Source organism: Natator depressus, chromosome 4 (genome assembly GCF_965152275.1).
Source record: "Natator depressus isolate rNatDep1 chromosome 4, rNatDep2.hap1, whole genome shotgun sequence".
NCBI classification, from domain to species: Eukaryota; Metazoa; Chordata; order Testudines; family Cheloniidae; genus Natator; species Natator depressus.
Genome location: NC_134237.1, coordinates 115,817,468 through 115,830,386, shown reverse-complemented (window position 1 = coordinate 115,830,386; position 12,919 = coordinate 115,817,468). Strand labels below are relative to the sequence as shown.

General features: G+C 41.6%; 1 protein-coding gene across 3 annotated transcripts in view; it reads left to right on the top strand.

The window, feature by feature from the left end:
* The window catches only part of CRMP1 (collapsin response mediator protein 1), a 59,752-nt gene that overhangs the window by 32,964 nt on the left and 13,869 nt on the right, over positions 1-12,919 (top strand). For all 3 annotated transcript variants that reach the window (XM_074951697.1, XM_074951698.1, XM_074951700.1), the window contains 5 exons: positions 2,878-2,939; positions 4,704-4,784; positions 7,725-7,793; positions 10,013-10,133; positions 11,500-11,656. In XM_074951697.1, coding sequence (XP_074807798.1) covers positions 2,878-2,939; positions 4,704-4,784; positions 7,725-7,793; positions 10,013-10,133; positions 11,500-11,656 — 490 coding nt within the window. The remainder of the gene's footprint in view (positions 1-2,877; positions 2,940-4,703; positions 4,785-7,724; positions 7,794-10,012; positions 10,134-11,499; positions 11,657-12,919) is intronic.

The following is a 12,919-nucleotide window of genomic DNA, read 5'->3' as shown; positions in this document are numbered from 1 at the left end:
ACCAACCTTGAGTGCTTGGACAGTCGTCATAGGCTATACATCTTTGAACAACAATGCCACATGGCACTTCACCTGCTTTGACCTGAGTTTTGGAAATATATGGCTAATTTTCAAAATTAAGGCCAAGATTTTCAAAACTTGGAGCCTAAAGTTAGGATTCTAAATCCACATTTAGGTATCTGTGGGAGTGACCTGATTTTCAGAACTGCTGACCATTCAGCAGCACCCACTGGAAGATAGTGGAGGCCCAATATTTACGAAAATCAGGTCACTTATTTCGGAGCCTAACTTTAGACACTTAAAAAAAAATATCTTGGTCTAGGTTCCTAAGTTGTGCCCACAAAACATGCATTTATATAGTTCATTACCCATTTGTTCATGTGCGCTCAGAGTGCCTGAGTACCAACTAGGTATTTATTGCTAAAAGTATAATCTGGGCTATATATGCTGACTCTTGTATGTCAGAAAGCCAAATACATACATGCAGTGTCCTTTGTAGAGTGTTGTGATGGACCATATCTGAGAAGCTCTATTTAAATAGAACTGTACTGTATAACTATACAGACAAAGCACAGCTTGTTTACTGTGTAGACAGTTTTTCAGTGAGAAACCACATAGATGGAGTAATATAGGACTTTTCATCCTGAGCAGCACTACTGTAACAGTACACCTGCTGTGTAAACAGATTTTAGGCCACAAAATATTCTATCAACCTTTAAAGTCTTTAATCTTCAGGATTATGTACAATTTGGGCAAAATGAAGCTAATTTTACAATGCTTTTTATAATAGGGCTGATTTTATAGGCTGACAGCATTTGCCATTGTTGACAGTGCCAAATCAGTCCTCTGCCCCTGCTATCATCTTTGATCATGTAGATTTAAATCTAGTTTCAGCTGGATTTACTATCAAGCAAGTATACTGCAGTTTGTATCAAAGGTTAGCTGTTATTTTCCAGAGCTGGCTCACAGATGGCTCTTGTATGTGCTTGAGGGCTTACATTAAGAGCCGGGTGCAGACAACCGGGTTAATAGTTTGCTTCCAGTATAAAAATTTGAGTTTTCAGTACAAATATGACCTGGCATTTACTTTAAGAAAGAATCTGTTCATTGGTCCAGAAAGCAGAATGTATTATGGGGTCCTAAGTGGATTGTTTGAGAGATATACTATTTGGAGGTCAACTTCGTTCTCACTGATGCTATAGTAAAAAGAAAAGGAGTACTTGTGGCACCTTAGAGACTAACCAATTTATCTGAGCATAAGCTTTCGTGAGCTACAGCTCACTTCATCGGATGCATAGCTGTAGCTATGCATAGCTGTAGCTCATGAAAACTTATGCTCAAATAAATTGGTTAGTCTCTAAGGTGCCACAAGTCCTCCTTTTCTTTTTGCGAATACAGACTAACATGGCTGCTACTCTGAAAACTGATGCTGTAGTGTGTCTCAGTCAGTGTGAATTACTCATGTGTGATAGGAGACATAGAGGTAAAGCACAAATAAAGCACAAATAAAATAGGATACTTTTTTCAACATGGCAGGAGCTTTAAAAATTAATATATAATATCTGCTGAAAACTGGAAACATCTAAGCCATGATCCTCAGCTGGTATAAATTGTCTTGATGTGAATCTTCATTGCTCCATTGACATCAACTGAAGATCTAGACCCTATTATGTACTTTACACTGATTGACTAAATGATCCCAGGTTAGTTAAGAAGCAATGCTTAGTTATCACATTTCAACTTTGAGTTTGTCTAATATGCTCTCCAAGGATCGCCAGGGAGCTTTCAGGGCTGCTGATGAGATTGGCCCATCATAGTTGGACAGTTAATCAGTTCTAAATCAATAGAGTGCTCATTCAAAGAGGTTTTGGCTTTAGAGAGGTTGAAAATTTTGCAGGAGCAACTATTCATAAAGGTGCAGACAGCTTCCTCTGACTTGCAACCATTTCAGCAGCCAATCTACATAACCCATGAATCTATTCGGCTCTCACCATATGATGTAAAGAAATCACATAGGAAAGTACTATATTGGCCAAGAGGATCCACAGATTGCTCTACCCATTTCTTTGACTATCTTCAGGATTCCATAGGCATGACTTAAATGGTACTTTCATAACATGTGGGATGGGACCTTGCTGGGTCTCACTGGCATGAGAGAAGGCATCAGGCACATTTTTAAAAGTATTTGTTTAAATAGTTAGGTTTATAAGTAATGGGCCAGATCCTCAGCTGGTGTAAATCCATGTTGTTCCATTGACTAGGTCAATGTACACCAGCTGAGGGAGGATCTCTGACCCTATATGGCCATATAGCCAGATGGGTGCCACATTACCAATCTGCACCTTGGTCTCTGAGCATCAATATATGGGCAATCCACTAACTGAAAAGTGCAGCTTAAGCCATATCCATTTTCAGCTGCAAGAACAGTATTGTATTGACTTCAGGGAGAACATTGACTTCAATGGAATCAAAACACATACTGATGCCAATGGGTCAGGGTATGGCCCTAAGAGAAAAAAAGGAAAGTTGCAACAGAGAATTTGAATTACTTGGTTAGGAGTATATCTTTCAGCCTGTCTATCCAGTGAATGCTCACATAGGATTATAATTAAGTTAATTACCTTTGGCTGGGTTCCCTTAGATAAGAAATGACTACTGGTTCCGCCTTGGCAGGCTTAATGTATCTCTTTGGTCACACATATATATCTCATATATATCTCAATTGCAATGGTGGTTGGCCCAGCAAAAGGGGTCATCACTTAATCAAGGTGAATATCCTGTGTCAATTTTCCTGAATAATCTTTTCCTCCAAAATAGACCTTCAAAAATACTTTAAGAATCTACTTAACAACTCCCTTGTGTTTTGTCTTGGAACAGGTGTTAATTCTTTCCAAGTCTACATGGCCTATAAAGATCTCTATCAAATGTCTGACAGTCAGGTATTCTTCAGCATGCTTATCGTTGTTGATATACATAAACTCCTTTCTGTTGATTAGTTAAGAAGTTTAGAGCTACCTGAGACAGTCATAGTGCTTTTGAACTGAACTTGAGAAAATGCATACATATGAAATTTGTCTCTCTGGAGGCCAAAGCCTGAGAGATGCTGAGCATCTGTATTTTCCATGGAGGCTCTTGGGAGCACATGGCACTCAGCACCTTGCAAAGAGGTGACTAGTGTTTCATGGTATCAAGCTCAATGGAAGTAGCAGACACCCCTCAAGATTTTGCCCTGGATTTATATCATCACTTGTTGGCTTTGGAACATTCAGTCTGAGTTGCGGGGGGAAAGAGATGATACGCTAGTGGCAATATTAAAAGTGACATAGCTTTTGAAATCCCACATGTTTCTCACTCACTGCAAACTGCTAAAGCACGTTCTTTGGGAAAGGTTGAGTTCAGTTGTTGGAGTTGGAGATTACAGTGAGCTTGTTTGTATAGCACTTGTTTTAGACCCAACCTCTTCAGCTTTCTAATTCACAGACAGCAGATCATTGTAATTGGACAATGGCATCTGTTAGTAATAATAATGTTTGCTTATTCAGTTGAGCAAATGCTTCATTCCCACTTAGTTCCAGAGCTGAGTTTCCTTTTCTCTTAAACAACTGTTGTTATACTTCCAATACATGTGGTTTTCATTAGACTTTTAAATGTAACAGCATCCTCTTGAGAAGAGGTGCATGCTAAGTCCAACTTCTTGATGGAATTAATTACAGCAAAATATATTAAGAAAAGGTGGAGAAGGGGGCAAGGGATCCAGTATTCAAACTTGAATGGCTAAAGCAGAGTGCCCATTTACACATTTGCATGCTCAGATCAGTGCTCACATGCCCCAAGCCCATTGAGTAGTTGTTTGAGTGACTCAGTTGAAGACCAGATACCATAAGTTTAGGTGCCCAAGTTTGAAAACTGGGCTCCTGATATTACTTAGTGAGACCACATACAGAAAATTTAGGGTGGGGTTTTCAAAAGTGCTTAAAGACATTAGGCGCACAAGGCCTATTGACTTTCAGTGGCAGTCCCTAAACTCCCTTGGGTGCTTTTGAAAAGCCCACATGTAAGGAATTGAATCTATTGCTTCCCTTTTGTAGGGATTATTTTGAATGTTGGAAAGCAACTAACATGGAAACCCATGAGAGAAAACGGTAGAATTCTTTAGCTGTAAATGAAAGACATTCATGAGATTGAAACTGTGCCCACACTTACAGAAAGGTGCGTGAAGTGTATACTTCAGGGAACATACGGGTACTGTAGCTGTACTAAAAGTGTCTATAGCTTAACTGCTATTCCCATTTAGTGGACTTATTCCTTGTTCATTCATGGAAGCTTTTTTGTATCTATTTATTTAGTTAGCTGCCTGTACTCAAACTGCATACCAGAGAACTGTCACGAGGCATATGACTGTATTGGAGGTGGTGGGTAGTTGCCTTGCCTTAGAAGGACCTCAGGGAGACACTTTGCCTATAGGTGGCACATAGTTCCTCAGGACTGCAGCAGCTGCACCACTCGGTGACAGGCTGGTGTGGAGAGTGGGGACATGGAATAGCTAGCAGCCACAGAGGTCCTAGCAGGGACTGTACATGGGGCCGAACACTTCTGCAAGGGCCAGCATAAAAATATGATTCAAAATATGAGGAGAAATGTTTGTGAAATAAGTAACATATTACCCTTATTCAGTAACATGACCCCCTTTGTACCACTTACAGCTTTATGAAGCTTTTACCTTTCTGAAAGGGCTTGGAGCTGTGATCATGGTCCATGCTGAAAATGGAGATTTGATAGCTCAGGTGAGTGAGTTGCATTTCATCTTCTGTTTCCCTTAGAGAGTGAATATGTTTCATGTGACAGGGGAGAAGGGAAACTTGTCTGCTAGTACAACAATCAGAGAAAGTGTTGGTGTGAAAACAGAGACTGCCTAGTAAAGCTTCCTTGCTGAATCTAATTTCTTGTAATGATAAATCAGTGGGTTATAGGAATGCCAGTATAGAATTCCATGTGTGTAATGATACAGCATGCGGGCTGTAAGGTGATACTCCTGACAGCTCCCTGCCTGGAACATAGGGAGTACAAGAAGGGGCCTCGGTGGGAGGGACATGGGGATGCAGGAATTGGGTCCCTGGGAGCATTGGCAACTGGGTGGACAAACAGCAGGGAGAATCCTGTGAAGATGCTGGGGAGCGGTTGAGGAGCTGGGAGGCCTTACCCCAGTATTGTTGCTGCTGAAGAAGTCAGTGTATGCCAGGGGGGCAAGGCTGTGGGCCCAAGCACATTTGATGGTGTTGCTCTCAGACCTGTTCATGCTTCTTTGCTGAAAAGACCCTTATAAACATCTACAAAGGGAACAAAAAAACCAACCCTGTAAAACTTTCTAAAAAGTGATATATAAATAAATTAGGCCAAGTTCTTGAAAGGGAGCTCTCTCTGAATCTGGAAATCAGTCAAGTTAAGGAAATTCAAATACTGTGTCCCTTTAAAATGTCCTCTGAGACACGAGAGTGTGCCCCTCCAGGAAACCATGGCCTAATGGTGTACAGCTGTCCCAGTAGCACGGGATGCCACTGCAAGTGATGTGTAAGACAGCAGATGCAGGGTGAAATCCTGGCCACAGTGAAGTCAATGGCTGAACTCCCATTGATTTCCAGGAGTTCATCCATAGACTCAAAATGAAGAGGTTCTGGTGATAGGATTATTATTTTCTTTAAAAAAAAGTATATATGGTCATAACATTACATGACACATTACAGTGATTTAAAAAATATGGCCCCTGCCCTGAAAAATTAACAATGTAAGGCCCTGATCCTGCAACGGAATATGCATCAGTGGAGACCTGTGTTTGTGTGGAGTCCCATTGACGTCAGTGAAGCTTCACATGGGCTCAGGGATTTGCCTGCATGGCTCTAATTACAGTAGATAATAGAGCTGATCAGGAACTGGAATTTCTCTTCCATGGGAAATCCCAACATTTTCAGGTGAAAAAATCGTTCCAATTTGGGGGGAAAAAAAAAAGGCTGAAATTTCCTGCTAAATGAAAAGGAAAAAAAAAAAAAGAGTTGTATTCTACAGCAAGATACTGGTGGTGGAAAGAAAGCTGCTCACGGTGGATGATTGAATGATTAACCAGTATGTAAACCCAAATCTTTATCTCATCAAACTCACGTCCTAGTTTATTAACACTACTGAATCCTCTTACAGTGGATAATTTTGTCACTCTGTCTGCTTCATTCTGCCATCTTCTGGATGTGACTAGCCTATTTTTAAATGATGCCGTTCTTTGTCATCCCGCTTCTTTCATATTATGTATTTGTAATATTTTATTATTGCATTTTAATTGCAAAGGTGACAGGTGCATTCCTGCATGCAAAGGTGACAGGTGCATTTTATTTAAAATTATTTTAAAATATATATGCAAAATACTTTGGTTTTCTAACCCAAATGTGTCTCATGGACACAGGCTGGTTAGTACAGTGTATTTATATATATGGTCATGATGGATTGTCCATTTGTCACCCAGTATAGTGAAGACACAAATCTATGTAAAGGAGTACTTGTGACACCTTAGAGACTAAGTGCCACAAGTACTCCTTTTCTTTTTGCGAATACAGACTAACACGGCTGCTACTCTGAAACAAATCTATGTGTGTAATCTAAATGATTCTTGTTGGAGTAGGTTGGTAGTATGTTAGCTTTTCACCCCCAGAGACCTGGGATCAAATATTCATTAGGTTACATATGAAAATGTGTTAGGTGATTTCATCCCTGTCTCTAGAGGACATTTGTCTATATCACAGAATCATTACATTTGGCCAGCTCTGCTCATTAGAGACCTAAGGGTGAGACAGGTCAGGATTTGTGGGGCATTAATAGCTCTGTGTGAGAAAGCTTTTGCTGTGTCTGCAGGTCCTATTAATCCATCACCTTTTTGATCAGAAAGTTTACTCCAAAAAACACCCTTTGCATGATCTTTATATGAAATCATAAGGATTGCTCACATGTCCTTTCATAAGAAGCTTTGGCACAACATTGTGCTGACAAACATCAGCTGACTGAACAATGAATACTTGGAATATCCATTTTTAAGATAACATTAAGTAGTAATATAGCACCAAGGAGTGCATTTTTAGTGGGGTTAGAGGGCATTTAGTTCTGCATCTTCATGATCAACTGTAAAAGAATTACAGAAAATTTAGATCATGTAAGCAAGACCCCTGAAAGGGTCGGAGGAAGAATCAGCAGGGTAAATAGGTATTGTCAAAAAGGTTGAGAAAATAATGATACTACTTAGGAGGAGAGAGAGAAGAAAAAATATTGTGTAAGTAAAGGAGGAATTACAGTACAGGGTTGTCCTTAATAAGTACAATATTTGCCTTAATAAGTACACTATTTCATGGCATTGAGTGTTCTTCTCTCATAAGACTCCTTTTTAGGGGAGGACAGTCACATTTTTCTCATGGCGCAGTCACAATAGACCAAATTCTATACTGCCTTGCAGCCACAAATCTTCCACTGAAGCCCATAGTGGGTTGCATGTGGTGTTTGTCAGTGAAGAATCTGGCCCAATATATTTAGGGCCGGTCTTTTCGTCCTTGCTTCCCTTTTTGCAGGCACTATCAGTTGCATATACAAAAAAGGGAGGCAGTATGAAAACATTTCCCTCGGTACACTAAAGGAAGTTTAACATAAATGTATGTTGTTCTAGAGGTGGTCAGCATTTGTCTGTTACATTCCAGGAACAAAAACGGATCCTGGAGATGGGAATCACAGGACCTGAGGGACATGCCCTAAGCAGACCTGAGGAGGTAAGAGGCTTAACTTAGTCTGTATTTCTTGGAAATGTCTTCTGGCATCTACATACCATGGGAAGTAAGTTTCTTATAAATAAATAAAAGAGAAGATGGTAGATGGATGGATGGTTGGAGGAGAGGACAGCAAACCATCTGCTTTTCACAGCCTGTTCTGATAATGCCATTCTCTGCAAAATTTTCTAAGTATGAGACATCATGCTAAAAATTAGTAAAAAAGTCTGCAAAATATTCACAGGACATATTGTACATCAGCTGATCAAGACATTTCAGCCAAAAATACTCCTAATAAATGTTTTTCCTACTATCTGTACATATTCACAAACATCTACATATTGTAATATTGTGAATTCATGAGAATGGAAGGATTCTGGTCAGCTTGATTTATGCACTTTTCTCCTATAATAAAATCCGTTCATGCATGGATCAGCATAGGTCACTGAAAAAGGATTTTTCTAAGGCCATGTCTACATTATGGGTACTATAGCGGCATAATTATGGTTCTGTAGCTATGCCGGCATACCCACGTATGTAGATGGAGCCTACACTGATGGCAGGAATGTGGGTGTAGGAATATCACCTCCCCATATGACAGTAGGTAGGTAAGCAAAAGCATTCTTTTGTTGATCTAGCTCTGTCTACACTGGGAGTTAGGTTGGCATAGCTATATCATTGAGGGGTGTGGATTTTTCTAAATTAATGAGTCTTTTCCTGTGAGTGCCGGCCTGGGGAAAATCCTAGTTGGATATTTGCCAAAAAGTAAGCTGAAGTATTTCTTACCACCACATGTGGTAGCCCTATTACTAAGGTACAAAACCTCTCCACTTCTTCCTCAGGTTTGCCTGGTGATGAACCATTCCCATATTAGGATTTGAATCTACACTCTGGCTTGTCATTAGGTGTATATGTTTGTAATAATGGCTCCTAGGAGAACATCAGGTGAAAAACAATAATTGCTGGGGTGAACATTTTGATTTTAGGAGAAGAGAGTTAAAAGAACTACTTTAACTGTAAAGATTTAGGCCATGTGCTTTTGGAGATGCTGTCTTTACAGATTTGACTGATAAAGACTTTGAAGAGAATTATCAATAACCTTGTGTCTAATATTTCGGTCACTCCAGTTTTCTGGATTTTGGGATGTAGCTATACTGAGAGGGTTTGGGCCAACCATTGGACTAGTGGCAGTGAAGAGAGGCCTCTAGTGGCCCTGGAAAGACACTGCCGCTCCAGCTGAAGACAAATTATTTGTATGCATGTCCCAGATGGCTCCTTGTGGGAGATTGCTTGGACACTGAGGAACAGAGGGGACTTACTGGAGGATGTTTGAAAGCCTTCTATGGATTATGGGCTAAATTCAACCTATACTGCTGATGCTGTTCCTTAGAAATACTTATATTCACTGTTGTCTTATCCTTGGGTAGAGATTGGGCCTAAGCCTGCATTGTCTGAGGGTACAGAGAATTTCTATGAATTATGACACTGTTTTCCCCTTCCTTTTCCTTTGTGTTTGTTTGTAGGGGGAAGGTAGGGTGACCAGATAGCAACTGTGGAAAAAATGGGATGGGTGGGGGGTAATAGGCCCCTATATAAGAAAAAGTTCCCCAAAATGGGACTGTCCCTATAAAAACGGAACATCTGGTCACTCTAGGGGAAGGCCATGGGGCTTCACGAAGAAAAGTGGATTTGGAAGAGTTAATGGGGAGGGAGTTAATAGGGGAGCTTTGGTTCTAGCAGCAAAGTCCTTTATAACATTTCTTTGTTACTATTTAAGGCTTGATGGTGCCGTTAGCAAGGGGCAGTGGGGTACAGAGCTGCATTGCCCTGGGATAGCACAGAGAGGCTTGGTGCTACACTATTTTAGCCTATCAACCCCCAGGCCAGCAGTACTGGGTAGCTAATGCATGGGGTTAGGGCAGAGCTGTGTCCTTGCCTTCTCACCACCGCTCTGCCCCCATGAGGCACCATGTGCCTCTGGAAAAGTAGAGCGGACACACTCTAGAATTGTGTTTGGCCCTTACACAAGCTGTGCAAGGCTGTGTGTGACTTTTTTCTCCCTCCCATCCAACACTGCACAGCAGTATATGAGCCAAGCAGGACAAGGCCTTTGTTGTTTTTGTCGTTAAAAAGAGAGAAATCTGGCTCAGTCCTGGATTTCACTTTCACCTCCTTCCGCTTTTCAACTTACATTTTTCTGCCTGTTTTCTTGTCCATTTCAGCTTGAAGCGGAAGCTGTTTTCCGTGCCATCACCATTGGCAGTCGAATCAACTGTCCGGTGTATATCACCAAGGTGATGAGTAAGAGCGCGGCTGATATCATTGCGCTGGCTAGGAAGAGAGGTATGGAACTCAGTGCATTCCCCCCAAAGGGGGCGTGCATTAGATATCACTTACCAAATGGAAGCTCTAGCAACTAACCCAATTGCTGAATGCAGGGATCAGTATCCACTGACTCAAATGGCTGCTGTTATGCTAACAATTTGTTTTTGGGAAAATGGAAGTGAGACCCCACCACTCTATTCAACCTTGACACTCTCCTTCCTACTACCCCTTCCTCCACCTACCTGAAATGTGCATCTTAATCCTCCCTTCTCACACGCTACCTCTTACCCTTATCCCAAGCTGCTGGCTATTCATTCTTGCAAAGATTATCTTCTTCCCTTGTAAGGCCTAGCACGGACTCTCAGCCTTTGTGGGGCAGCTGCCAGAATGTATCTCTCTAGCACTTGCTGGCATTTACTGCTAGTGCTACAAAGCTTCATGAGCTAGCAATGGGTGGGGGAAAATAGAACGCATGCACTGGACCTCAGAGGGAGAGGTTTTGCTCCATGCAGTGTTCAGTGTCCGCCCCATGCTCTGCTCCTTCGTATTTTTATACTCACCAGCTGCAAGTCCTGCTTTTATTGCTGACTCCGCTCCTTGTCTCTCCTCTTAAGGCATGTTCTGTTCTTCTCAATTGTTTCTGCTTTTCTCTTTTCTCTCATTTTCTTTCCTCACCTGGTCCTTGCTGGTTCTATTTTTCTCCCTCAGCCTTCCACACTTCCAGCACCTCTCACTTACAGTTAGGCAGGTGAGAGGCAGGCCGCAGAGACATAGAAGTGCAAGGGAAGGGCAGCTGTGCTGCTCTATAGTGCTGTGGAGTATGGGTTACCTTGGGGATCACCAATGACAGGCCGCAGGAGCAGCAATTAATTTGACTCTGGAGCACTGGCACCTCTGCCACTGGACAATGCAAAGAGGCCAAAGAGTGAGAGCAAACTCTCCTCTGGATCTTTAATGTGTCCCCTTCTGATTAGACTTGAGGTATACCAGGGAGAAAGCCTGCATTTCCGCTTGCTTGCGCTGCACATGTTCTGTGCGTACATAAAGAACTTCAGTCTCCAGGGCCTTCAATCCACTGCACAAACTCACTTAAAAACGGAGAAAAGATGGCGCTGATAAGATTATTGAAATTAAAAACAATTTTGAACTCCTCTCCTCCCAGATTAGAGAATTTTGTAAATATTTCGATCAAAAGCATATGTGGCTTGACAAGCTGTCTGATTAAATTTTTATAATACGGACAAAGCCAGGGCTGTTTAATTTCTTAGCAGTTATGCTGTCCATGTAGCAACATGTAAATTATGCATGGCTGTTTGCAGTAAGCTGCATAATGCATTGGCAAGTGGATTTTAACCATTTACTGTATATTCTTGCTTTTCCCCAGGTCCTCTAGTATTTGGCGAGCCAATCACTGCCAGCCTGGGGACAGATGGGACACATTATTGGAGCAAAAACTGGGCCAAGGCTGCAGCCTTTGTGACCTCACCACCTCTGAGTCCTGACCCCACCACACCAGATCACTTGAACTCACTCTTAGCATGGTATAACCTTTAATTGTTTATAAACAGTCAGTCACATGAGTGCAAAACCCATGCCAGATGCAACATCTCGAGACTGTTCCAGAGCCCATTGAAGTCAATGGGTATATTTCCTCTGACTTCAAAGGGTTTTGAACCAAGATCCTAATGTATAAAATTATGATGGACAAGAGATGTTAGGTTACAATAGAATTAGTCCTTAAGAATCCAATCTTGCTATCATTAAAGTTAATGGCAAAATTCCCATTGGCTTCAGTGGGAGCTGGGTCAGACTCAAAATTATTACTAAAAGAAGCTATAGTAAACTGACAGTGCAACTTTCTGAGGCAGATTTCCTTGGCGTGCTTTATAGGCTGGAAGATTATGTTGTGTGCATAATGCACATACAGCAACAGAAGCATAACTAAAAAGAGCCTGCCTGTTTAATGCTGTAGACGTAGGGGAGAATTAGTGTTGTACGGATGTAGATTGTACAGATGTTAATTTACTGATCTATTGTGAAGTGACAGAACAAACATGACTTGATGTGAAGAGTGATATGTTATTTGCAATTTTAATTGAGGAAATGTGGTACAGGATTTATTCAGCAATGAGAGTTATTTATTATTAAAAAGCTTCCAGGTTGAAAGGTCAACAACCATCACTCTCACAACTTCCACCAAAGTAAATGTAACCCTGGTTTCCGGTGCATGCATCATCCCAGCCTTTAGGTAGTGCTTCGGTACACGAGAGAGAGGAGACTTGTGGACTTTCTCTTAGGTGATCCACTTCTTTCACTAGAGGACTCCTGGCAGGGAGGAGTAAGGTCAAGGAGGGAGCGTGGCCATTTTTAATGTAACGTTGCATTTGAAAGATAGATAGGAGTTTGATTCTCATGTGTTTTGTGTTAACCAGTGAGAAGATGCCATATCTTGGTGCATCTTCTACCCTGATCAGACCTCGTGTTGTACTTTTCCCTTGAGCTCTGCTAACAATAAAACAGTCCCACGCATCAACTTGTCCTTACGTGTGAAAATGCTTATTGTAATCTGCGTGCACGCATGTGCACACACATGAGCTCTTAGGACAGGGCCATGAGGCAGGAGGTTGTCTGGCAGCTAGGAGGCCTGATTTCCTGAGTGTAATTCCCAGCACAGGTAGAGAGACTTGTGCTAGCTCAGCTCGAGCTAGCATGGTAAAAATAGCAATGGGGAGGTTGTGGCACAGGTTGGTGGCTTGAGCTAGCTGCCCGCGTCCAAACCTACCTGGCAGGCGGGGTCTGAGCTC